Source organism: Oncorhynchus mykiss, chromosome 25 (genome assembly GCF_057628025.1).
Source record: "Oncorhynchus mykiss isolate SJ-2025 chromosome 25, ASM5762802v1, whole genome shotgun sequence".
In the NCBI taxonomy this organism is placed as follows: Eukaryota; Metazoa; Chordata; class Actinopteri; order Salmoniformes; family Salmonidae; genus Oncorhynchus; species Oncorhynchus mykiss.
Genome location: NC_143046.1, coordinates 73,623,130 through 73,651,116, shown reverse-complemented (window position 1 = coordinate 73,651,116; position 27,987 = coordinate 73,623,130). Strand labels below are relative to the sequence as shown.

At 45.4% G+C, this 27,987-nt stretch overlaps 2 protein-coding genes across 2 annotated transcripts; both read right to left on the bottom strand.

The window, feature by feature from the left end:
• Positions 1–519: 519 nt before the first annotated feature.
• Positions 520–8,909, bottom strand: LOC118944371 (uncharacterized). Its single transcript, XM_090221057.1, has 2 exons — positions 6,480–8,909; positions 520–645 (listed from the first exon to the last, which is right to left on the bottom strand). Exons 1-2 carry the CDS (start codon positions 6,946–6,948, stop codon positions 611–613), a joined length of 504 nt encoding a protein of 167 aa, XP_090077183.1. The 5' UTR covers positions 6,949–8,909; the 3' UTR covers positions 520–610.
• Positions 8,910–12,864: 3,955 nt separating this feature from the next.
• LOC110505729 (calmodulin-1) lies at positions 12,865–26,678 on the bottom strand. The gene is made up of 6 exons (XM_021585131.3): positions 26,594–26,678; positions 20,808–20,838; positions 17,078–17,221; positions 14,918–15,024; positions 14,582–14,717; positions 12,865–14,026 (listed from the first exon to the last, which is right to left on the bottom strand). Exons 1-6 carry the CDS (start codon positions 26,594–26,596, stop codon positions 13,998–14,000), a joined length of 450 nt encoding a protein of 149 aa, XP_021440806.1. The 5' UTR covers positions 26,597–26,678; the 3' UTR covers positions 12,865–13,997.
• Between the last annotated feature and the right edge of the window lie 1,309 nt (positions 26,679–27,987).

Below are 27,987 nucleotides of genomic sequence, written 5' to 3'. Positions count from 1 at the left end.
AACTGAGTTCCTTTTTTTGGAGGGCGATCCCCTGCCTACCACTTAGTTTGGGAACACTGTGTGTTTGTGTGTGTGTGCGTGCGTGCGTGCGCTTGGGTCTGTGTGTGTGAGAGAGAGACAGTGTTCGTGAGTGACCATAGATCCCCCAGAGTTCATGGCCCCTGGAGCTGGCCCCGGTGGCCGCTGCCTCTGTCATCGGGGGATTAGTACGCTGTGTGTGACGGTGCTGACGTAACGTCCATTGACGTGCCGGCCCTGCTGGCTGGTCCACCTGCCTCATCAGGGAGGCCTGGGCTACACACACTGCCCTGACCTGGCCTGGGAGAGGGAGCGTGAGGGGGGAGTCTGTGCTTGCGTGTGTGCCAAAGCCCTGACTACCAAGTCCAGCTTTCATGTTTCCCCCTGAGGACAGGCCTGGGGGCCATGAGCTTTTCACACCAACCAACCCTGAATCCGCTTATATAGTCACATCCTTACTTGCCCTTCCACCTCTGGAGACTGATGACAGACATTGAGATGTACTGGATATATGTACTTTATGTTTGGTCTTTGAGCTTTTCCTGTAGCTTCACAGCCTTTTCCTGTGACTTCCCTACTTGTTCCTGTAGCTTCAGTCATTTCCTGTAGCTTCAGTCTCTCTTCTTTCTGCAGTGCAAGAAAATTTATGTCAGAAAAGTAATGAATTGTTCATTACATTTTAATATGGTCCATCAATTGGTATGCCTGTGCTTGTACACTTGTATATTGCGGTCAGACGTTTTATTATTGTAGAAGTGAGTTAAGGACACTGACACTCATATATGTTACAAGATACAAGACACTTTATTGCCATGCAACCAGTGTTGGTGGTGTGTGTTTACGGTACAGCATGGTAGCCCTGACGTGACTAATACACATATATACCCCAGCCTCACCTCATACAACAAATATTCACCCACATGAATTTAACGTGTACAGAGTTTAGTCACTGATTCATGCCAAGCCACAAGAACAGCATCGCCACATAAATATCAACGATCCATAGAGTCCATAAGTCCATAAAGTGTGGGATCCCTGGAGCAGTTATGGGGGATGGGGATGGGGGGGATACAGAGAACTCACAGAGGGAAGGTCCCAGCCAGTGACCTCTCTAGTCTCTCAGACCTCTCAGACACAACCCTCTCTAGTCTCTTCTCAGTGTGACGGTCCGTGTTCCCATACCAAACTGTAATGGATGATGTGAGAATGCTCTGTATGATGGCTGTGTAAAACTGAACCAGCAGCTGTTGTTTAACCCTGTGCTTTTCAGTTGCCTTAAAAATGACAGTCTCTGCTGGGTGGTCTTGATGATGTGGTTGGAGTTGATGAATCTGTCAGGGTTATTGGTTTGCCAGTGATTATGACAGGGGCCTGTAGTCTATGGCTATCTGTGTGGTTTTTGGATGGACCCATCTGAGCCCCATCTGATTCCACATCTGTTGGGTGTGGGACCACTCTCCAGGCATATGTGGGATTGTTGATGTGGAGCGACGCAAGCCCTTGTGCCTAACCCGGATGGACGCCGAGGGACAGGGGAGGGGATGAGCAGATGGAGGAGTAGGGGGAGGGAGGAGAGGGAGGAGGAGAGGGAGGAGGAGGAGAGGGCAGGGAGGAGAGGGAGGGAGGGAGGAGAAGGAGGAAGAGAGGGCAGGGAGGGAGGGTGGCTAGGGAATCCTATCAAAGCAGACAGAGAAAAGAGAGAGAGCAGAAAAAAATACAAACTAGAGTAGAGAGAACAAGGAAGAAAGCTGATCAGATAGACCGAAACTCTGATGCTCCACTGCTCCATAGTATTCTGACGTTCCTTGGCTGCCTACATGGCTGGGCTGCTCATTCCAGGTACTATAGCTTCCGGAAGACATGCTCCATCATGTAAGTTGTACCTAGCTAGTGTAGGGACATTGTAATACCGTTCTAGGGTTATGGTTGAGCCGGATGTGGACATGAAGCTAACCCTAACTCTGGAATGGCATTAGAATGTCCCTACCCGAGTTAGGATCAACTTACATGACATACGCGATGTATCATGTCTTCCAGAAGCTGCAACCTAACCCCAACCCTAGTTTCCCTCATCAGGCTGACCCATTTTGGTGTGGTCGTAGTGGGGTGGGAGGGCAGGGTAAAGGGGTGTGTTGGGAGGGGGGGGGGGGGCATGTTGAGGAGGGACAGGGCTATGTGCATGTGCAGGGGCGTGGCAGGCGGAGCAGGTGGTGTTAAATAAAGCTGTCAGCTGGTATTCCTGAAATTTGCCCTCTCTCTCTCCCTGATCTATGATCAGTTAGTCTAAATTCGTGTGTCTACATGCAGTTAGTCAACCTCCTTCCTTCCCTCCCTCCCACCCACCATCATCATTCTCATGACATGAAGTCATGCAGTGTGGCAGTGATGTGCGTGTGTGCGTACGTTGGCTGACAAGAGATGGAACCCGTGCTCAGGGGTCAGAGGTCAAAGAGTTGGGCGGAGTCAGAAAAAAACAGACAGCTACAGTAGTGGACAGTTATGAGAATAGGGAAATAGGAGGAACCTGTTTCCTGTCTCTGGAGCAGGATCCCTTTAATTTCCCATGAGCCTCTTCAATCCTTCTTATTGTTAGAAATTAAATAATGTATCTGCTGCTCTCCACTGAGGATCACTAATGTAACGTACTTTGCAACCCCAGCAAACTCATGCCCCCTCTCAAGTCGGCACAGAGTAGCTAATTTGTTAATCAAATACATCATTCAGTATGAGGGAGACTGATGAACTAGAGAGTTTACGAGATAGAAAAGGAGAATGACTTTACCCATTTTGCCCCTAGCAGCTCGGCTCAGGCTAACTACATGCAATTTGTTAATCAGAGATTAACTTCAAAAAAGGAAGACTGAGTGTACCCTGTTTGTCCTAGTTTTCATGGTGTTAATAATGGATGATACAGTTAGGCCTGGTGTATGGCCCTAAGGAATGGGTTTCTGCATGTAAAACTCAGGTTTTGTTCTACCACGTGTTGATAGCTTGCACTTATTTTGTGGTCAACATATGAACTGAAGTTGCTCAGTAAATGTGCTGTGTCTATAAAATAGCTTGCAGTCGTTTTAGCCACTGCATGTGTGCAGTAAAGGTCCTGTATAGAACAGCCTGCAGGTGTTTTGTTGCAATATGTACAGTAAAATCTTGCTGTGTTTTGCGGTGTTAAATATTTGTCCGACAGCTGGCATTTTGTGTCTTTGGTGTGAGTGTGGCTGTGTGTTGTAGCTCTTATAACATCTCCTGCAGCTGTGATACAACAATAATCCCTGACTGTAATCTGATTACAAAAAAAACTAACAGTAATCAGTTCCGTAACCAGGATTACAGATACTTTTGAAAAACTAGATTATTTATAGTACGTTTGCAAAAGAAATACATTATGGCGTCTTCTCAATTACATTAAATTCAGCATTGATAAAAGGCTCAAATTTAGGTTTGTTCCACCTGAGCGAGTCTGACCACAAGTCAGAGAGCACTATGATGACACACCAAATGCGTTTGATGGATCCTTTTTGTCTTCTTCTAATGCATGTTAAGGGGAAAGTAATCCAAAAGTAACAGAAAGTAATCAGATTACGTTTCTGAGTTTTGGTCATCCCAAAAAATGTGGTCAGCTTACTAGTAACTGAAACGGATTACATTTCGAAAGTCCCCTACCCAACCCTGTGTGGCAGCCAGGTCACTCGAGATCCAAGACGCTATTCATCGTTCATCCAGGTCCCCAGGACGTCAGGAAATGCATTCAAGGGGCAATGTTGAGCGTTATTACCTGTCAAGTAGGCCCTGTCGGCTTGCTAGGGTGTTGTGGATGGGCATAAACCACGAGCTCCAGCTCCAAGGGTTGTGTGTTCAATTCCTGTGCTAGGCACTTGTTTATATTTTGGGTGGTTTTAACCCTATCCCGAACATATAACCCTTACCTTAACCACTCGGAATGAATGCCTAAACTTAACCATCGAAATTTGACATTTATTCCCCCCCCACCAGACAAACGTTGAATACTGAAGTCAAACCGTGAGATCTTGTTGACTATGCACTGCTGCTCACACACCTCTTCCCTTACTGCCCCCACTGCACTGTGCACCTCTACCCTACATGTAAAATATTAATGTCTCTCCACCAGGCTTAATTTAACCCTGGGAGGGAGGTTGGCTGTCACTCATCCAACAGGCCCCTACTCCTTCCACTGGAATCTAAGCAGCAGCCTTTCCTGGACTGACTGACTGGCTACACGTAACTCCAAGAAATGGACAGGTTACTGGCCAGCTGAATTATATAGAACCTCTAAATACTCTGTCTCTGTTGGTTCTAATGACTTGGCTGTCGCTGTGTGTTTGTGCACTACACAACAACCATTGTTTTCCACTTCCCAGCTTGGCCATATAGTGGGAACCAAGTGGCTGGCTCTCTGCCACACAAGATTTATCCTTGTTTCTATGAATAATCCAGGGAGGGTTTGTCCCAACATGGAAGAGTCGGTTAGGATGTTCCTTAAGCAATCTAAACTCTGCCCGACTCCTATAGGTTATCGAGTCACAGACTCCTTGAGAAATTATTATAAAAGGGGGGAGGGGGGGCAGCCCAATCTGATGAGTAAAGTATTTTGCAAAACTTTTTAACTGGAATAAATGCTGCATTTATTAAGAATGACCAACACAATTCTAGTGAAAATTGAATATTGTAGCCTACCATTACTATATCCAACCCAAGTCTATGTGTTGCCACTATGTATCCCAGTGGTTTGCAAACGTTTTGACCCCGGACCCCTAAAAAGGAGTGGTACAAAACTTGAGACCCCTGCGTACTCACATGCACGTGTGCAAACGCAAACATGCACACAGCCATAAATGGTAATGCATTTACAAAATGCAAGATAGGCTACAGAAATAAACAGGGGGGGTGATACTACCAGCAAAAAGGGCACTTTGGAGACTGGAAGGGCAAAGGAATAGCGGCCATTTTACAGCTCCTGACCAATTCTGCAATTTGTCTGTTTCTTTGCTCTGACTTAAACTTGTTTTTGTACATTATGTTTCCGACATAATTTCCTATGACCGAAAGGAGCTTCTGGGCATCATAACAGCGATCACTAAGCTTGATTTGGATGAAGATTTCTAGTTCAATGAGGTGGCGCACAGGGCATAGTGCTCACCCCAGAACAGAGCAGGGCATAGTGCTCACCCCAGAACAGCGCAGGGCATAGTGCTCACCCCAGAACAGCGCAGGGCATAGTGCTCACCCCAGAACAGCGCAGGGCATAGTGCTCACCCCAGAACAGCGCAGGACAATCTGCTCACCCCAGGACAGCGCAGGACAATCTGCTCACCCCAGGACAGCGCAGGACAATCTGCTCACCCCAGGACAATCTGCTCACCCCAGGACAGCGCAGGACAATCTGCTCACCCCAGGACAGAGCAGGACAATCTGCTCACCCCAGGACAGCGCAGGACAATCTGCTCACCCCAGAAAATTGCAGGACAATCTGCTCACCCCAGAACAGCGCAGGACAATCTGCTCACCCCAGAACAGCGCAGGACAATCTGCTCACCCCAGAACAGCGCAGGGTATAGTGCTCACCCCAGACCAGGTCCTATCCCTGACACTTGGAAGAGAAAGAGATAGCACTATAGAGGCCGAAGTGCGTGTACCCTGATTAAACTACAGTGGCGAGTAAATAAACTGCCTCTACCCTCTGTTCTATTGGTGAATGAACAATCACTGGAGAACAAATTGGACTAGCTCCATTCGAGATCTTATCAACGGGACCTGAAGAACTGTTATGTACTATGTTTCTCAGAAACTTGTTTGAATAAGGACATGGATAATATTCTAGCTTGTTTTTCTATGTGACTGCAGGACAGAACAGGCAGCTTTGGGTAATCAAATCAAATCAAATTTTATTTGTCACATACACATGGTTAGCAGATGTTAATGCGAGTGTAGCGAAATGCTTGTGCTTCTAGTTCCGACAATGCAGTAATAACAAGTCTAACTAACAATTCCAAAACTACTCTCTTGTACACAGTGTAAGGGGATAAAGAATATGTACATAAGGATATATGAATGAGTGATGGTACAGAGCAGCATTGGCAAGATACAGTAGATGGTATCGAGTACAGTATATACATATGAGATGAGTATGTAAACAAAGTGGCATAGTTAAAGTGGCTAGTGATACATGTATTACTTAAGAATACAGTCGATGATATAGAGTACAGTATATACGTATGCATATGAGATGAATAATGTAGGGTAAGTAACATTATATAAGGTAGCATTGTTTAAAGTGGCTAGTGATATATTTACATCATTTCCCATCAATTCCCATTATTAAAGTGGCTGGAGTTGAGTCAGTGTCAGTGTGTTGGCAGCAGCCACTCAATGTTAGTGGTGGCTGTTTAACAGTCTGATGGCCTTGAGTCTCTCGGTCCCAGCTTTGATGCACCTGTACTGACCTCGCCTTCTGGATGATAGCGGGGTGAACAGGCAGTGGCTCGGGTGGTTGATGTCCTTGATGATTTTTATGGCCTTCCTGTGACATCGGGTGGTGTAGGTGTCCTGGAGGGCAGGTAGTTTGCCCCCGGTGATGCGTTGTGCAGACCTCACTACCCTCTGGAGAGCCTTACGGTTGAGGGCGGAGCAGTTGCCGTACCAGGCGGTGATACAGCCCGACAGGATGCTCTCGATTGTGCATCTGTAGAAGTTTGTGAGTGCTTTTGGTGACAAGCCGAATTTCTTCAGCCTCCTGAGGTTGAAGAGGCGCTGCTGCGCCTTCTTCACAATGCTGTCTGTGTGAGTGGACCAATTCAGTTTGTCTGTGATGTGTATGCCGAGGAACTTAAAACTTGCTACCCTCTCCACTACTGTTCCATCGATGTGGATAGGGGGGTGTTCCCTCTGCTGTTTCCTGAAGTCCACAATCATCTCCTTAGTTTTGTTGACGTTGAGTGTGAGGTTATTTTCCTGACACCACACTCCGAGGGCCCTCACCTCCTCCCTGTAGGCCGTCTCATCGTTGTTGGTAATCAAGCCTACCACTGTTGTGTCGTCCGCAAACTTGATGATTGAGTTGGAGGCGTGCGTGGCCACGCAGTCGTGGGTGAACAGGGAGTACAGGAGAGGGCTCAGAACGCACCCTTGTGGGGCCCCAGTGTTGAGGATCAGCGGGGGGGAGATGTTGTTGCCTACCCTCACCACCTGGGGGCTCCTGGGGTGTAGTGTGTGTCTCTTTAATAACAACAGCTGGTGCGCAGACTCTAATATTAAGTCTCTAAGTTCTGCTCGCCTGTGTTAGAATACCTCATGATAAGCTGTAGATCATACTATTTACAAACAATTCTCAGCTATATTTTTCGTAGCTGTCTATTTACCACCACAAACCGATTCTGGCACTAAAACCGCACTCAATGAGCTGTACAGGGCCATAAGCAAACAGGAAAGTGCTCATTCAGAGGCAGCGCTCCTAGTGGCCGGTGACTTAAATGCAGGAAAACTGAAATCCATTTTACCTCATTTCTACCAGCATGTCACCTGTGCAACTAGAGGCGAAAAAAACTCTAGATCACTTTTACTCCTCAAACAGAGACACAAAGGCTAGAGCTGCCGCTTTCAAGGAGGACACTAACCCAGACGCTTATAAGAAATCCCACTATACCCTCCGAACAACCATCAAACAGGCAAAGCGTCAAAACATGACTAAGATCGAATCTCACTACACCGGCTCTGACACTCGTCAGATGTGGCAGGGCTTGCAAACTATAACGGATTACAAAGGGAAACCCAGCCACGAGCTGCCCAATGACTTGAGCCTACCAGATGAGCTAAATGCCTTCTATTCTCGTTTCGAGGCAAGCAACACTGAACAATGCATAAGAGCACCAACTGTTCCAGATGACTGTGTGATCACGCTCTCCGTAGCCGATGTGAGTAAGACCTTTAAACAGGTTAACATTCACAAGCCCGCAGGGCCAGACGGATTACCAGGACGTGTACTCAGAGCATGCGCTAACCAGCTGGCAAGTGTCTTCACTGATATTTTCAACTTCTGCCTGACCCAGTCTGTAATATCTACATGTTTCAAGCAGACTAGCAAAGTCTCTGTGCCCAAGAACTCCATGGTAACATGTCTAAATGACTATCGCCCCGTAGCACTCACATCTGTAGCCATGAAATGCTATGAAAGGCTGGTCATGGCTCACATCAACACCATCATCACAGACCCACTCCAATTCGCATACTGACCGAACAGATCCACAGATGATGCAATCTCTATTTCACTCCACACTGCCCTTTTGCACTTGAACAAAAGGAACACCTATGTGACTGGATCCTGGACTTCCTGACGGGACGCCCCCAGATGTGTGGGTAGGCAACAACACATCTGCCACACTGACCCTGAACACCGGGGCCCTCTGGAGTGTGCTTAGTCCCCTCTTGTGCTCCCTGTTCACCCACGACTGCATGGCCAAGCACGACTCCAACACCATCATTAAGTTTCCCAAAGACGCGATGGTGGTTGGTCTGATCACTGACGACGAGGAGGCTGCCTACAGGGAGGAAGTCAGAGCTCTGGCAGTGTGGTGCCCGGACAACAACCTCTTGCTCAAAGTCAGCAAGACAAAGGAGCTGATCGTGGACTACAGGAAACGGAGGGCAGAGCACATCCCCATTCACATCAACGGGGCTGTAGTGGATCGGGTCGAGAGCTTCAAGTTCTTCAGTGTCCACACCACTCTATCATGGTCCAAAGACTCCCAGGAGGCTGAGATTTGGCTTGGGCCCTCAGATCCTCAAAAAGTTATACAGCTGCACCATTGAGAGCATCTTGACTGGCTGCATCAAAACTTGGTATGGCAACTACTTGGCATCCATACATCACTGGGGCTGAGCTCCCTGCCACCCAGGACCTTTATACCAGGCGGTGTCAGAGGAACGCCCTAAAAATTGTCAGAGACTCCAGCCACCCAAGTCATAGACTGTTATCTCTGCTACCACATGGCAAGAAGTACAGATGCAACAAGTCTGGAACCAACAGGACCCTGATCAGCTTCTACTCCCAAGCCAAAAGACTGCTAAATAGCAAAATAGTTAACCAAATAGCTACCCAGACTATCTGCATTGACCCCTGCATTGGTACTTTTTTGATTCATCACATATGCAGCTATTGTTTACGTTCTGTCACTTTATTATACATGTCTACCTCAATTACCTTTGACCCCTGCACATCGACTCGCTACTGTTATCCCTTGCATATAGCAATAGTTCTAGTTACTCATTGTGTATTTATTATTACTTCTATTAAGTGTTTTACTTTCGTATTATTTCTCTATTTTCTTTCTCTCTGCATTGTTGGGAAGGACCCATAAGTAAGCATTCCACTATTAGTTCACACCTGTTGTTTACGAAGCATGTGACAAACACATTTTATTTTATTTGAAAATAAACCCTCCTACCACAAGCATTCATACACACTGCATATACAGTATAGGCCTAGTCTATATACTGTATGTATCGTCATTAGCAGAATTGGCAAGGTGTCAAGCAGCAGAGAGATGGTTATTCAATCCTTCCCCCACCATGCACCATGCTCTTCCGCTCCGCTGGACACCAACACACAGAGATCTTTACATAATGATTTAGCATGGGCCACTGCCTGCGCCTCGCCTCACATCCAGGAGAGAGGAGATATAAAAGAGAACAACAGAGAGAGGGAGACATAGACAAAGAGAGAGAGAGCTTTAATTGTCCAGTGCGCTCCATCGGCTCGAATATGAGAGGGGTGTTAAGGGATCGCAACCTTCAATCATTTATGAATTAAATAGGCCCTCGAAGCACACTGTCACGTACGCACATACACAGAGTTCATTCAGGAGCCAATTGTATCAAGTGACAGGGTCATTCACCCATAACCACCAAGGTGACACACCCAGGAGCTGCATCCCAAATGGCACCTTATTCCCTTTATAGTGTGTTACTTTTCACCAGGGCTCTGGTAAACATTACTGCTCTTTATAGGGATTAGGGTGCCATTTAAGTCACTGCCCAGGTCTTAGGAGGTCTGGTCAACAATAAGCTTCCCTACCTCTACCAGGCCAGAACAAGAACTAAACCCTCTCAAGCATTTCATTTCTCTGACTGCATCGTTCACTGTGTTTGGTGCCCATTTGTTTGTTTTTTAAAACAAAGCGCCTCTGTCATTGTGGATGACAGTTTCATCTCCTTGGCTGGGTTAATGCAGAGGGGGGTGAAAGGATGGAGAGAGGCAGAAGGAGGCAAAGAGAGAGAGGGAAGCAGATGAGGGAGGCAGTAGTCCGTGAAGTCTACTCCAGCGCTGAAAGCCAACTCGGGCGCATCTGATTGGTGCAATCACAGTCAGTCTCGGCTAGGCTCAGCTCCAGGTTCTGCTGTCTGCTGAGCATGCTGTCACCCAAGCACCATAGACTGGCTGGGGATAGGGGATGAGATGATGTGGGGGGGTGGGATTGAGTTGGAAGATAGAAGTGGGATGCCTACAGGTCCCGTGAAATGGGTCAGTTCCCTTCCTAGCTCCCAGTAAATTAAATGTCCCCTTTAACCCTTTAGGGTTACCTTTGGGTCAAAACCTTGCACAAATAACTACGGGAGCATATCTGCTTGTCAGTTCTGAATTCTTTCCCTGGGTTTGGTTTGAGAGTGCTAGTGTGCCTTAAAACAGGGAAGCTGAATTTATCAGTTGATACATACACACAGCGGGCAACATGCAGCTTGTCTGCCAGCGAGGCGTGGGCTGCTGGCACACCACGCTACGCTGAACCTCTCTCCTCCCCTCTCTTCTTCCCACGCGCCTGTCACTGCGCTCTGTTCCCCACCACTCTACAGCTACAGTGAACACACGCACGGCAGAGAAATGCTCATCCATGGTTGTCTACAGCTTCCCTAATTGGCCAACCGTGTGTAGCCATCTTGAAGCTTTTGCAGCATGTTGAGGAATGATGACTGGGGTTTAGCATATTAAAACAAGTCCCATTGCATAAGCATCACTTCTGAAAAGGAGGAAGTCAAGTCGGTCTGACTCTACAACACTAGAAGCTGAAACACACCTCCCTACATCACTTTGAGGGGGTGGGGTGAGAAATCAACTGATGCTGTGGCTTTGTGAGCGGAGGGCCCTGCAGAACAGCAGATAGATATTCTCCCGCTCTCTTTCCCTCCCATCATCCCAGCATGCGGTTGCTTGGCAACCCACGGTCGCTCTCGCTCTGTGAAAGCAGACGTTCTCGACGACCAATCGCTCAGCTTGTGAGAGAAGTCCTCATGAAACATAACCACATTGAGTAACACGGTTCCCAAAAAAGACATGTTGCTATGGTGATCCTAGTCTCTCTCTCTGCTGTAAGTGGTTCCTAGAGTGTAGGCAGCAGTGGGCGGTAGAGAGGGTTGGCCGGGAAGGGAAGCATGCTCCGCTCAGGATCGTTGGGTTGGCCGGGAAGGGAAGCATGCTCCGCTCAGGATCGTTGGGTTGGCCGGGAAGGGAAGCATGCTAAGCGCAGGATCGTTGGGTTGACCGGGAAGGGAAGCATGCTAAGCACAGGATCGTTGGGTTGACTGGGAAGGGAAGCAGGCTCCGCTCAGGATCGTTGGGTTGGACGGGAAGCAGGCTCCGCTCAGGATCGTTGGGTTGACCGGGAAGGGAAGCATGCTCCACTCAGGATCGTTGCTAGACTTTGAGGACAGCCATTAGTTTCAAGCTAACGTGTCACCATCTGGTATAGGATGGAGGGTGTTCACACCAATCCATTCAACCACTTAACTGCCTGGATAGTGATCTCCTTCTGGTATAACACGATGGGCTGTATATTTTTTATCTAAAATGAGATGAGTCATCAAATCATAGGCCTGGCAATTATCCAAATGGGGTAATTAAATATCAGTGAAGGGTGAGGGTGTGCATTAATCCCCAGTGGTTCAGCGTTCGAAGGCACTGCATCTCAATGCTAGAGGAGTCACTACAGACCCTGGTTTGATCTCGGGCTGTATCACACCTGGCCATGATCAGGAGTCCCATAGGGCGGCGCACAATTCGTTCTTAACGGACTTGCCTAGTTAAATTACAGGTTCAATAAAAATAAATCCCTAAGAGTCTAAGTAACATATACAAAAAATCTGCAGTTTAAGCTAGAGATGTTTTTTTTGTTGCATCTCAATCCACCGCATCTGCCCATGTCGGCCTTCCGCATCTGCAGTGGAAGGTGGCCAAGCGGTCCCACTGGACTCGTCTGAAGTCCGTAACGCTGATGTGTAAACTGTCTGTAGCATCCGAATCGTTTGGGCTACAAACTAATATCACCCCACTCAGTTTTGCTCTTCGACCCCCACAAGTGTCACGGGACTCACCTGAAGGTAACCCATACAAAACGAATGGAATAATGGAGGGAGGTTTGTCCCAACAAAAATAAGGGTTAAATAGGTGTCCAAAAAAAGAATTACTGAGCTTTCTTAGATCGCCTAGATATAGGCCAGACACCTCAAAACCTTGATACATTTTTGACATTTAAGAATCTGTTATTCAATGCGTTTCTATGGGCTATAGTAGTAATGGCCAAATTCAATATTTTAGCTTTATATCAAAATGGGTCCTAAAATTCCAAATGAATAGCTAAATGATCCCTGGTATGACAATCTTAAAACAATTCCATACATGGTTTAAGACTGAGGTTAATAAGTTAAAGGACAGAATCTTCAAGGAGAGACATTTGGGTTATCAAACCTGTCCTATTCTAATGTAATACAAGATCACTCAGTGTCGCAACCAACAGAGGTGCATGCACAAAGCACACAAAGGAAAGGGTGGGAGAGTTAAGGTTAAGTTCATGGTATTTTATTGAAAAAAAAATTATAATCAAAGACTAGCATGTACAACTTGGAATGAAGGTAAACTGAACTCAATATGGACAGTCTAGAGAAGACTCTGGTGTTGAAGACCCTATGATGTGCTGTAGGTCACTCAAAACCCACACGCAACCCTGGTCAGAGTCGAGACACAGAAGGTAGAAACATTGACGGTACATCCGCATTCCCTTGCCAAAAAAAACAAAGACTTCCCCTAGCAGGTAAAAAGATCTCCAGCCCACCTCCCACCCTTGAATCGTACCCAAAGTTGCACGCACAACAAGGAAACAGAACTCCAAATATTCCCAACATGCCAAACATAGTTCTAAATGTATTTATTTTGTAAATGTTCATCATCTTAAAAATATTAATTTTTGTAATGAATTAAGCAAACTGCAAAAGGTCCCATTAATTCCATCTCTATGTGAGTTTAGTACAGTGGAGGCTGCTGAGGGGAGGACAGCCTATAATAATGGCTGGAATGGAGTGAATGGAATGGCATCAAAGACATGGAAACCATGCGTTTGAGCCATTTGATACCATTCCACACATCCCGGTCCAGCCATTATCACAAGCCCATCCTCCCCAATTAAGGTGCACCAACCTCCGGTGGTTTAGTAGGACTCCCCATCCCCATCTCGTGAGCTCGTCTCTCAATATAGACTGCCCCAAAACCCACCAACGGTACCCATGGCACTGCTGTGGAATCAGAGTGAGCCCATTGGCCAGACTGCGGCACCAGTCTCAAGCTGCATGCATGAAGAACAGAAACAGAAAAATATAGAAAATGGTCAGCCCAAACATTACCACTAGCAACTGGAACCAATAGGCAGTTCACCAAGTGCTTTCTTTAGTTGTTGACATTTTGTTTACAGTTATTATTTTATCTTATTACTGATGTCTAAACTCATCTTTGGGGACAGGACCACTAACCAGTACATGCAGATCATTTATTTTTGCTTAATTTATGTGGACAGATTTGTATTTTTTCAACATTCAGTTATGTTTTCTATACAGAAACAGTATGATTTTTGCAAGAGGTAAGTAAAACATGTGACTGATTTTTTTTTGTCTTCTAAGGAGGCCAGGAGAAGGGTAGGAGAGCTTCATTTTGCTGTCATCATTTGTACAAATTCTGTGGACAAAAGAGCAAAGCAAAAACAAAATAGACATGAGAACAAACAGAAACCAACCAACCACTGATCAAACCAGCAATTACACTTCACAGATCCAGACATAACTAAATAAAACATGTCCGACAGACAAATCAAGACATACAGATCATAAAACCAATTAAACTGTTATCGGTCATCGTCATAGGAGACTGTTTACATAAGTCCAATATCCCATTACAGAGAGATGGACCAATTATATAAGAAAGAACAGGGGGAATCGGGCAGTACAAAGTGATGAGAGAAGAGGGGGATGAGAGTGGTAGAGAGTGAAGAGGGGGATCGGGCAGTACAAAGTGATGAGAGAAGAGGTGGATTGGAGCTGTAGAGAAGGGATGCGGGGAGCAGTAGAAACAAAAGACTGGCTCTACTGTACAGTAGCATGGTGAAGATGACTGAGTGGGCGACAGCTGTCCCGAATCAAGGCCCCCCATAGGGACACTGCTGAGAACTACTGTACACTCCCTCACAGCAGAACAAGATCGGGAGAGAGAAAAGTTCCATTGTCCTCTTCTTACCTTCATAGTTGACCTGTCCGTCTCCGTCGATGTCGGCTTCTCTGATCATCTCATCGACCTCCTCGTCTGTTAACTTCTCTCCCAGGTTTGTCATGACATGACGGAGCTCTGCTGCACTAATGTAACCATTCCCATCCTGCAGGGGAGACGATGTGAGGAGTGTGTGACCTCACAGTAAGCACACCTGCCTTTTACAAAGGGACTTTAACATACCAATGTAATTTATGTATGCAGTAAGAAACCATACAGGATATTACTGACCATATACTGCTTGACAAACAAAGGCAATGTATACATGAGGTGAATAAATAAATCAGTCACACAAACAATCCTTACCTTGTCGAATACCCGGAACGCCTCGCGAATCTCCTCCTCGCTGTCTGTGTCCTTCATTTTCCTGGCCATCATTGTAAGGAACTCTGGGAAGTCAATGGTTCCATTGCCTGGGAGATGGAGAGAGGGAGAGAGAGGGTTTGGCTTGCTTTTTGTAGATCGTTGGAAAGGGGGAGTCCAGTAGAAGTGGATAGGCAGAATTGATAGTTACTTATCTGGGATTAAAACCCCAGTTGCAACAGGCCATGCGTTGTCTAGAGTGGGCTGTGTACAGTAGACCACGACAACAGTGCAATAGGAGGTACAGTCGAGGGATTTTTCTAGATAAAAAAAAAGGAGGCTTAGGAAGGGTTTTTTATTGATCAAAAAGGGGCTTAGGTGGTGGGTGTGGCAGGGGGCATGCCAATGGGCGCAGTCAGCGCGGCCAAATTTGAGAGAACATTTGAGGCCCCCCACCTTGGTAGTGTAGAGACATTTAGCCATGTTTAACCAAATTTCCTGCAATTCTATGCATTTTGCCATGGTTAATGCAGTGTTATTTTGCTCAAACAAAAATCAATACTTTAAATTATATGTTTTTGAAATTTTTCAAATTCTCACTGATTCTAGATTTTATTTAAGTGATTTACTTCTCAAAGGTTATATTATAAAAAACTATAAGTCCAGTATCTTTTCTACATACTTTATATCTGGTTTTAGCCGTTTACATTGAAAACGTTTTTCTACCCTACATTGTTTCGACTTAAGCGCCCCCCCCCCCCCCCCCCCCCCAAAAAAAATGTTTAGGCCCAAGTATTGAAATGGCTGAAAAACAGCTGAGGGCTGTTGGGATTTAAGTGTGTGATCATGTGTGATTCCTGGGGAAGAGTGTTCTCCTGAGCACACAGCTGTCCCCTCCCCTGGTGGTACATGGCTGACATACAGTTCCCCAGTGAATCAATGCACGTCTGTTCTCCACTCTGCATGTCCCTAGTGTGTGTGTGTGACTATTACATTACTTATATAGGGCCGTATAATGCACAGACCGGCTGTTTCACCTTCCTCAGTGTGTGAATAACTGGACTGCTACTGTTGTTTGTGTGTAGGCAGGGTCTACCACAGCTGATGTGAACCATTTCCCTGGGCCGTGGGGCCTCAGAATGTACAGCCAGGCAGAGCGGATTATGTCATGGATTTCACTAGGCCATTATTACCTACTGCGGTTATTTAACTGGCTTTGTTGCAGCCAGTCGCTCGGTCTGCCTGACCTAGATAGTGACAGACAGTCAGATAGAAGACATGTTCAATGAGAACACCTCCAGTCCAAGCACTAACACAAGTTAGGACGTGGATGAACGCATCAAGAACTCTATCAATAACTGGTCAATAAGAATCACTACTCATCACCATCAGATTGACTTCCAGAAGGGAAATTAGTATAGAGAGCAATAGTAATGGTGACTTTTTGTATGCACCAACTCCACCATGTTTCATTGGATAAAACCTATGGGAAAGTTTATTTTTTGGATACACTGCAAAAATAAAGTGTGTGTTAAAAGCACAGGCTTAGGAGAGCTTATAACATTTGATCAATGAGATAATCTTCATCAGCTAACATAACTTAGTGACTTATGAAAGATTTATGTAATCAAAAAAAGTCCAAAAAGGTCTCATAATTCATAAAAGGTCATGTTGACTGATATTATCTCAGAACAAAACAAATAAGATCTAAGCCGTGTTTACCTCAGACCTTATTTTCAGCGGTTATCCCAAAACCCTATTCTTTCACCATAGGAATGGCTGAACGAACCAGAGGTTATGTTTTTTTTAGGACTACATGCTGGTTAATTCTATAGTGACTGAACCGACACACACACACAGCCCAAGGAAATAGAGTAGTACTTCTGCCACTCCTTACTTACATTCTCAGCTTCTCCAGAAATCCCAGTTGGAGGATTCTCACCCAATTCCAGGAATCCACCACCTAGGATTTCTGGAAAACCTGGAACTTTACAACCCTAGTTGGACACACTCCAGGGTGAAGTTTCCCCATAGCTACAGACTTAAGATCAGCTTCCCCTCCCCCAATTCTAACCATTACAGGTGAAAATTATCAATTGAACCAAGATCAGCATCTGGGGCAACTTCACCCTACACTGTTGGACCCCAGCAGGCGGAACTCACCATCAGCATCGACCTCGTTGATCATGTCCTGCAGCTCAGCTTCTGTGGGGTTCTGTCCCAGCGACCTCATCACAGTGCCCAGCTCTTTGGTTGTGATGGTGCCATCGCCGTCCTTATCGAACAAGGAGAATGCCTCCTTGAACTCTGCAGAAAAGAAGATGTGTCCAAAATAAATACAAGGAAAAATATCACATCTGAGCTACAGTAAAAACTTGATTAGACAATTAGTCACCGACCCGTAGCACTCACGTCTGTAGCCATTGAAGAGCTTTGAAAGGCTGGTCATTGCTCACATCAACATCATTATCCCAGAAACCCTAGACCCACTCCAATTTGCATACCGCCCCAACAGATGATGCAATCTCTATTGCACTCCACACTGCCCTTTCCCACCTGGACAAAAGGAACACCTACGTGAGAATGCTATTCATTGACAACAGCTCAGCGTTCAACACCATAGTGCCCTCAAAGCACATCACTAAGCTAAGGACCCTGGGACTAAACACCTCCCTCTGCTACTGGATCCTGGACTTCCTGTCGGGCCACCCCCCGGTGGTAAGGGTAGGTAACACATTTGCCACCCTGATCCTCAACACAAGGATCCCTCAGGGGTGCGTGCTCAGTCCCCTCCTCTACTCCCTGTTCACTCATGACTGCACAGCCAGGCACGACTGCAACACCATCATTAAGTTTGCCGATGACACAACAGTGGTAGGCCTGATCACCGACGAGACAGCTTATAGGGAGGAGGTCAGAGACCTGGCCGTGTGGTGCCAGGACAACATCCTCTCCCTCGACGTGATCAAGACAAAGGAGATGATTGTGGACTACAGGAAAAAGAGGACTGAGCACACCCCATTCTCATCGACAGAGCTGTAGTGGAGCAAGTTGAGAGCTTCAAGTTCCTTGGTGTCCACATCACCAACAAACTATCATGGTCCAAACACACCAAGACAGTCGTGAATAGGGCACGACAAAGCCTATTCCCCTGAGACTGAAGAGACTTGTCATGAGTCCCCAGATCCTCAAAAGGTTCTACAGCTGCACCATCGAGAGCATCCTAACTGGTTGCACCACTGCCTGGTATGGCAACTGCTCAGCCTCCCTACAGAGGGTAGTGGGTACGGCCCAGTACATCACTGGGGCCAAGCTTCCTGCCATACAGAACCTCTATACCATGCGGTGTCAGAGGAAGGCCCTAAAAATTGTCAAAGACTCCAGCCACCCTAGTTCTCTCTGCTACCGCACAGCAAGTGGTATCAGAGCGCCAAGTCTAGGTCCAAAAGACTTCTTAACAGCCATAAGCCAACTAATCAAATGGCTACCCAGACTATTTGCATTGCCTGCCCCCCTCTTTTATGCTGCTGCTACTCTGTTTATTATCTATGCAGTCACTTTAACGCTACCTACATGTACATATTATCTCAATTACCTTGACTAAACAGTGCCCCTGTACCTCCTGAATATAGCCTCGCTATTGTTATTTTACTGCTGCTCTTTAATCATGTTACTTTACACTTATTTTTCTTAAAACTGCATTGTTGGTTATGGGCTTGTAAGAAAGCATACCTGTTGTATTTTGGCGCATGTGACCAATACATTTTGATTAGACTTATCTAACCTCTTTGAAAAAAAGGGTTCTTTGAGGTTGTACAGTGCATTCGGAAAGTATTCAGACCACTTCCCTTTTGCACATTTTGTTAGGTTATAGCCAGATTCTAAAATGGATGAAATTGTTTTATTCCATCAATCTACACACAATACCCCATAATGACAAAGCAAAATCAGGATTTTAGACATTTTTTCAAAATTTGACAAACTGAGCTCTTCAGTAAGGCCATTCTAATGCCAATGTTTTTTCTATGGACATTGCATGGCTGTGAAATCAATTGTCTACACCTGTCGGCAACAGGTGTGGCTGAAATTGCCAAATCCACTAATTTGAAGGGGTGTCCACATTCTAGACAATTCTGTGCTTTCAACTTCATGGCAACAGTATAGGGAAGGCCCTTTCTCATTTCAGCATGACAATGCCCCCATGCACAAAGCGAGGTCCATACAGAGATGGTTTGTCAAGATCAGTGTGAAAGAACTTGAGTGGCCTGCACAGAGCCTTGACCTCAACCCCACCAAACACCTTTGGGATGAATTGGAACGCTGACTGCGAGCCAGGCCTTGTGGATGAATGGAAGCAAGTCCCCAACATCTACTGGAATGCCTTCCTAAAAGAGTGGAGTCTGTTATAGCAGCAAGGGGGGGACCAACTCCATATCAATGCCTATGATATTGGAATGAGATTTTTGATGAGGTGTCCACATACTTTCAGTCATGTAGTGTAGCTTACAAATAAGCACATTATTTTTACATTTATTAAAAAGTTAAGCAAAGTTGATGATATCATTCAAATATATGAAGCTAAAGTCACAAGCTATAGCTAGATAACTAAAAGTTATTAGAATTTGAGCACCGTATGTAAGATAGCCATCTAGCCAGACAGGAAAAAGCTACGCTACTTGTATTAGCCACTTTACAAGCTAGCTAGCCAAAGCTTACAAGTAAACATTATTGAATATGCCAAATAGAGCTACAGACCTAGCCTGACATTGGCAATTAGCTAAATGTTACTTTATTTCAGTATGGAGTCAAATGAGGGGACTATGTTTCATGAAGCCATTTGAAGACTGCTGCTGACCCTTGATGAAAGCAGGTGGTGGGCTGACTGAGAAGAGGTATGCATCTAAATGATTTATAATAAGTCTTGGTGATTCAATAGCCTAGTTAATCATGACATAACACACCATGTTTTGCTCTTCTGCTGCTGCTGACAACTGCATGTCAATTGTTCTTCTAATCTACACCAGAAAAAATGATATGTCTGCAGAGCATTTTGTCTCAATTTTGGTAGATTAACTCATGTTTTGCTACTTTTTTCTTCTTCCCAGCACATATTGTGCTGTTCAATAAAGGAGTCAGCTAGAGTTGGTACCAAGACTGACGTGGGCAATCGTTCAAACGAAGAGACGCCTCCCTGGCTACCAGTGCATATTTCCAAAGTATGTTTGCATATAATAACAAAATCTCAATGATGCTGGTCTTTTGTCCATTATTAAATTGCTTATTATATTCTTAGCTAAAATTAATACTATTTATAAGTAGTAGCCATAATTCAGAAATTTCACATTTTTGGTTCTAAGGAAGAAAAAAAATTCAAAGCGTGTAGGCTACTTAATTAAGTTAAGGTTTCACCCAGTAATCCCACCTAAAAAGATGACATTTGTTAATTGTAAAGGTGAGCAGATAAAAGTCTTGTCAACAACAGGTATGTCTGCTAGGTCTCCGTCTGCCATTGGTGAGGTATCTGCCCATTATTAGGGCCGTATAAAATCTGCGTTGAGAACGCGGCTGGAATCACGAAATCCAGACATTAAAACGCAATTCAACAATGTTCAAAAATGTATTCAACTTGGTAGGAAATTAACTAAATGTATTGAACTTATTACCATACGACATGAACAAAATGCATAAGTGATTTGTATATTCCTTCAACCTTTTGAAGAGGCAACAGCACAGGAATGTCCCTCTGTGTGTGCGTGTTGGTCTACCACTTTGTGTAGACGTTAGTGATGATGCTAAAGTCATGTTTTCATCAGTGGTCAGGAGCTAGCAGACATGCCTCACTCACATTAAATATTCATTCACAGCTCAAATGTGTGTGTGCTGAACTGCTTACCGGCAATCTGCTCCTCTGTTAGTTGGTCAGCCTGAGGACAGAGAGGGAAAAACAAAGATCAATGGCATTGTATTTTGGCTAACGACTCTGAACACAAGCAGCACTACAGAAAACTGCCCAATTTCTTCCCATCCTAGCCCACCTCTGAGCAGCAGATATTAGCCAGTGATCTCTGAGCAAGAGATCAGATGTTATGTAGCCAAGGTAACGATCCAGCTAAGGCAAATCAAAATCAAATCAAATTTTATTTGTCACATACACATGGTTAGCAGATGTTAATGCGAGTGTAGCGAAATGCTTGTGCTTCTAGTTCCGACAATGCAGTAATAACCAACAAGTAATCTAACTAACAATTCCAAAACTACTGTCTTGTACACAGTGTAAGGGGATAAAGATAAATTCTCTGGCAGAACAGAGAATACCGTAACCTGGTGGAGAAGACACCCTGTCTGTCTGTGCTGTTAAGTTATAATGCACAACAATGCCACGGAGGAGAGGCCAGGCCAATCATTGCACAGCAGTTTAACATGCATGTTGATTGGTTCCTCTGCCGCTCTGCTCATCCCTAGAAAACGACCAAGGAGGTCAAGGAGGTCCATGGACAATACTTTATGCCGATAATAAATAATAACATTTTTTACAATAACTTTTTCCAGAGACAACCATTTATGCAATAACAAATAAATTATAAAACTATACAATGCATTTGACTTTATTTTTAATGGTCATCTATTTAAAATGGTCAATCTCTTGATAAACTGAGTAAATCAAGATAGGTCAGGTGAATTCATATTCAATGGGAGTGTATGCATGCATGGAGTTATTGAGCTTGTTTTGGCTGATTCCAGTGGTCTTTGGGGCTACACATGACAAAATCTGATTCCCTTTCATTTGGGTCCATGTTAGGCCTACTGAACATTATACCCTGATGAAGACAGCTTATCGGTCGAAACGTTGGTAAAATGATTGCTTCTGAGCTCCTAGATAGAGTGCTTTTCTTTTTCAAGTGTTTTTTTTTCAGCACCTCGCATAAACAGGTGTGGTTTGTTTCGCCTCCAGATAGGCCTACTTGCAGGAGTTCTATGAGAGAACAGTGTGCTCGCGCTATAATGGAGAAATCGTCTGTGCCGATATTATCGGTTGTTCTCTACGAGTCATCACACAGTGGATCTCATATTTACATTTTAGCAACACGGCTCATCTGCTGACGAGATATGAATACAATGATCACATTGGGATGAAACGCCTCCCTCTACGGAGGTATGCAGGACACATTTCCCACTTTAAATGTAATATATGCCTACAGTAAACACACACACGATGCATGAGGGCAGTAAAGACACTGGTAGTCACATTTAGAGAACACTTCACACCCAACCAGCCATGTTCCCCACAAAATCTGCTCTCACTCTACACGTCTACTAAAGAGAACTGTCCAAAATTAGATCCTTGTTCTACTATCTCCGTTCAGCAGCTACCCCATCAGATCAGTCATACAGTAACCGGAGCACACCACAGCAGCTACCCCATCAGATCAGTCATACAGTAACCGGAGCACACCACAGCAGCTACCCCATCAGATCACTTATACAGTATTCAACCAATTTCAGCTTCCCCATCACTCAGAAGGCATAGCAGAGCGTTGGGACCTGAAAATCGTCAAAATGCAGGTCGGTCAGGTCGGCTACCAGCCTCTTTGCCTTAGGCTGGTCCTGCCAGGTATCTGCTATCCTCGTTTCTGGCTTGCAGTCCAGAAGTAGAGTACCCTTCTTGGGCTTCCCATTGGACCCCCCGGCCTTGGAGGGGACGACATCCATGGCCTCTCGCACCATCACCAGCCCCTCGGCCAGGCACTCCGCACGTTTGGTGTTTATGTTGCCCTGGCGCCTGATGTCCCCCAGCTCGGTCTTGGTGATCTGCAAGCCATTCTTCATGTCCTGTACCTCTTTGACCACGCTATCAATGCGACTATTGGTAGAGTCCACCAGCATCTGCAGGAAGGACTTGTAGTTCCTCTCCTGCTGCTCAATCAACTCTTTATAGAAGAACTGCTGCTGGTCTAGAAGCTCATATAACATGGACAGAGAAACCAGGTCATCGTCCTGGTAGCAGGGTGCCTTCTTGGGCAACATGGTTCTCCTCGGGCTCCTCAGCCTGCCTGTCTGGATGACTGGAGCTGTGCAGGTCAGGTCTCTGGCTGCTAGCCGTGGGGAGCTGTGTCAAGTCTCGGGGAGTGGGGCTCAGCTGGCTGAACTACGCACCAGACAGAGAGGAGGACTAGACTGATAAAGAAGCAGGGTTTACCTGACCTGAAGCCTGAGGTACTGTGGCAGTGATGGAATGATGTGACTGACTGGCTACCTCCCCTGTACTGTAGCGACAGCCTAACATTGGGGCTGCTGTCTGTATTGGATATCTTTGGGAATCCTAACTTACACATGGGGCGTTTCAACAGAAGCACTGGGGTTAATGTATCGTGTTTTGCTTTTCGCCACCCCGCCGACCACAATCCGGACTGTCAGCTCGGTGATACAGTTACAAAAACCAACGAGGGGGTCTGAAGGATAATTTCTGTGATTAGGGCCTGGTCACATGATGCTTAGGGTCCCCTGCCAGGCTAGCTGGACAGACGACAGCATCCAGGGTCAGAGAGGCTAGATGCTTAAGCTGACGGCTGTCTGCCACACAAGATGAACCCATTCGCTGCATCCCCCCTTTGTTGTTGAAGAAAATCCTAGTGGGAACACCGTACCTCACTGTGATACATAGGCTTTAATTTAGGGCTAGACTATACAATGGCTTTGTTTTTCTCTGAACCATCCTTAGGCCCTTAGCCTCTTTCTCTCTCCCTGAACCTGTAGGCCTTCTTTACTTTTGGCATTATCGGTTTGTCTTTGCTTGCAGGTTTGTCTCTCTGGTGTTACCTACACCCCTCTCTGTTTGTACACTCTTTCCCGGTCCTGTACTGTCCTTTTTTCTTGTCCCTGGCTCCCTCTGTCTCTCTCCCCCTCTGTCTCTCTCCCCCTCTGTCTCTCTCCCCCTCTGTCTCTCTCCCCCTCTGTCTCTCTCCCCCTCTGTCTCTCTCCCCCTCTGTCTCTCTCCCTCTGTTGGGTTCCTTGAGCATTGGCAGCAGCAGCATTCTCTGGCAGTGTGCCCAGAAGGGAGGTCCTCCTCCTGCTCCTCACCCTACTGGATCCTCAGGGCCAGCCCACTGTAACCCCAGCCAGGACCTCCCTCTCTCTGGCCCCTCGGGCAGGGAACGAGACCCCAACACACACCCCCAACACACATGGCTGCCAGAAATCTGGCCTGGATTTGCAAAAAATGCACAACCTAGGTATGAGAGAGCACTGCTTGCTGCCATAGCTGCAGCTATCCCATCCTGGCCCAGAGACCTAAAAACACCATAGCTGCAGCTATCTTATCCTGGCCCAGAAACCTAAAAACACCATAGCTGCTACAGCATGGCATAGCCACTTTCACATCACATTGACAAGTGGTCCCTGAGGGCCATGTGGTGGTGGTAGTGTAGTGACACACAGAAGATTGGGAGTGAGGGCTTCCTGTCACTGCTATGTCCCATCTGTGTCTGTCTGCCCACATGACTGGAGCTCCACTTTTATTTAAGTTTATTAGAACATGGACAATGTACATCATCTCAGAAATGAGAAGTGATGCTTTGCACCAGACTCCAACATAGAGCTACAGCAGAGGGATGGAGTTAATCAGACACTACCCCTACATATGAGCATGTAACATCATGTGCAGTGATAGTGCCTAGTCATCGTCTATAGATTCATAGCCTCCACCCAACCTTGCTCATAAATCTCTTGCAGCAATATTCAGCACATCGACATCAATTGGTTATGCTGCTTATTGTTGAATTTGTAACTTATTGTTACAGAATGGTAGCCCTAGACAGAAGAGCACCCCCCCCCCCCCCTGGCACTGCCAAGGTTGTCAGGCACCCTGCATTTAGGTTGTGGCCATTCCATGCCAGTAAAGCGAGAATAAGAAGAATCCAATCAGACAGTGGCCTTTTCTACATGGAGTCACCACACTAACTCTGATAGAGCAGATCAGCTCAATACACTGGGGCTGTCTTCTAGTACGTTCATTTCCTTGTTAGGGCACGCCGCAGGATCCTGTGGCATGACCAATACATTTGAAAATGTGATTTGATTTACAGCGGGGCAGGGTCAATGTCCCCACAACTACAGCAGAGAGCAGAGGACCCACCCATCTACTGAGGCATTACTACAGACGAGAGCAGGGGAGTGGAGTCGACACAACCTTTTAGTACACGCCTTCACAGCACAGCAACACACATCTAAAAAGATTCCTTCTTATGATTGTCCACCACAACCAATCAAACATTAGAGCGAGGGCCGAAACAGTGGACACACAGATTCAGAGACTACAATCCATAGCTTTGTAATCCCCACATTGGTGGAGACAGTACATCCATGCTTTTGGAGAAACAATGTGTGCATTGAGCACAAGAACATGACTTACTTTGAGAATCATGTTTTAATGCTGTTCTCCCGCTGCTACAACCCAATCCCTCCCATGGAGACAGGCGATAGAAAAGTATGTTGGAGGTTGAACCTCCAGTGACAATGGTAATTACTAACTGAAAAACAACATGATATATGGAACAATGTAGATCTGTGTATAAAAAGTGGTAAGACCAAGGCATAAATCAAACATGCACGGTCATGTCAGAGATAGGGCAGCTACAGTTATTCCAAGAGTACCATATCACTTTCGACCTGACAAGTAGTATACAAGAATGTCACAGATTACATTTTTGATCAAATTGAAGCCATTGGTGTTTAGAAATCGTATAACAACAAGTCTATCAATTATTTGTAATTACCATAGAACAAAAAGTGACTGACAGCATGTATCAAACTCCGTTAATATTGCAAAGACGTAGACTTTAATTCCATAGATGAGTTTCTCCCTAATGTCTCCTGAGGCAGAAAGATGAAACTATGCATTCTACATCATACAACAGTAATATAACCTGAAAAACACTGATCATAGTAAAAATGATACACGATCTGGTGAACTGCTGGTTCATAGTGGCCTAATACAAACGCAATATCTTGTCAAATTCCTAGAACATTGTATATAATTCTGAATTAGTGATTTTATGGGGGCGGGTGTACGATAGGTACAGCGGTAGATCGTATGCACTGCTCCCTCGAACCGCATCAACAGATATTTGTTCGCTGCATTGAGAGGTCCGCTTGTGCATGTGGAAAATATAAAAATCTCAATGGTTGTTCAGCTTTATATCGATCATAATTGGATAGCCCACATTCTATATTACACATATATTATGTTACAGAATCTTAACACGTTCCATTACCGGATCAGCACACGGGTTTTGTTAAACATTAAAACCGTAAAATGCTAGTTTCACGGGCGCATGGAGTCAGGTCTGGCTCGCTGACATGAAGTAAATGCCGCGATCATCATCAGACAAAAATATACTTTTGAGTTATCATCATACGTCTTAAATATCGCTCCATCAAAAACACAATCAGCAATGCATAGGAATTGTAGGAAGGATCCTATAATCAATAAATGTAACACCCAAAAATTTGACAAGCTAGCGTCGACGCACGATCACTCCGACCGTCACTCAACGGTTCACGCGAATCTTCCTCCGCAGGAAAAGCATGCATTCATGCAACGAGGAAACCTTACCATTGCTTGCTTAAATTATATTGAATTAAAAATAATATTTCCAACGCAGCACATGATATAATACTCACCATGTCTGTCGGCGCTGAATGTGTTAGTTTTCTAAAACTAGACTACGAGATTGACCAGTTCCCGGGACCTCTACTGATGGGTTGAAGGTGTGTATCTCTCGCGAGCTCTGTCTATATAGCTTGGTGTATTCCTCCGCCGCTGAAAACCCTCCTCACTCACTTCCGCATTTTCCTACTGCAGGACAGGCAGCATGTATCACTCCCTCCCTCCCTTCTCAGAAAACTTGCCGGACAGAGTTGTTATTTGTATTTAAAAAAAAAAAAAAAAAAAAAAAAAACTTTAACTACGCAAGTCAGTTAAGAACACATTCTTATTAACAATGACGGCCTACCAAAAGGCAAAAGGCTTAATGCGGGGAAGGGGGTTGGGATTTAAAAAAATAAAAAATCTATTAAGTAGAAAAATAGGACAAAACACACATCAAGACAAGAGAAACAACACAACACTACACAAAGAGAGACCTAAGACAACAACATAGCATGACACATGACAACACAGCATGAAAGCAACACAATATGACAACAACATGGTAGCAACACAAAACAAGGTACACACATTTTTGGGCACAGACAACAGCACAAAGGGAACAAAGGTAGAAACAACAATACATCACACAAAGCAGCCACAACTGTCAGTAAGTGTGTCCATGATTGAGACTTTGAATGAAGAGATTGAGATAAAACTGTCCAGTTTGAGTGTTTTTTGCAGCACGTTCCAGTCGCTAGCTGCAGCGAACTGAAAAGACGAGCGACCCAGAGATGTGTGTGCTTTGGAGACCTTTAACAGAATGTGACTGACAGAACGGGTGTTGGATGTGGAGGATGAGGGCTGCAGTAGATATCTCAGATAGGGGGGAGTGAGGCCTAAGTGGGTTTTATTAATATGCATCAACCAGTGGGTCTTGCGGTGGGTATACAGAGATGGCCAGTTTACAGAGGAGTATAGAGTGTTATGATGTGTCCTACAAGGAGCATTGGTGGCAAATTTGATGGCCGGATGGTAAAGAACATCTAGCCACTCGAGAGCACCCTTACCTGCTGATCTATAAATGATGTCTCCGTAATCTAGCATGGGTAAAATGACAATCTGAATCAGGGTTACTTCGGCAGCTGGGGTGAAAGAGGTGCGATTACAATAGAGGAAACCAAGTCTACATTTTACTTCAGCCTGCAGCTTTGATATGTGCTGAGAGAAGAACAGTGTACAGTGCAGTGGCACAAAAACCTAAAGCCACACACATAGAACAACACAGACCAGTGACCAATTTGCCTTTGGCGGCAGGAAGCCTAGCGGTAAGAGCATTGGGTCAGTAACCAAAGGGTCACTAGTTTGAATCCCAGAGCTGACAATGTGATCTGCCAAGGCACTTAACCCTAATTGCTCCATGGTAGCT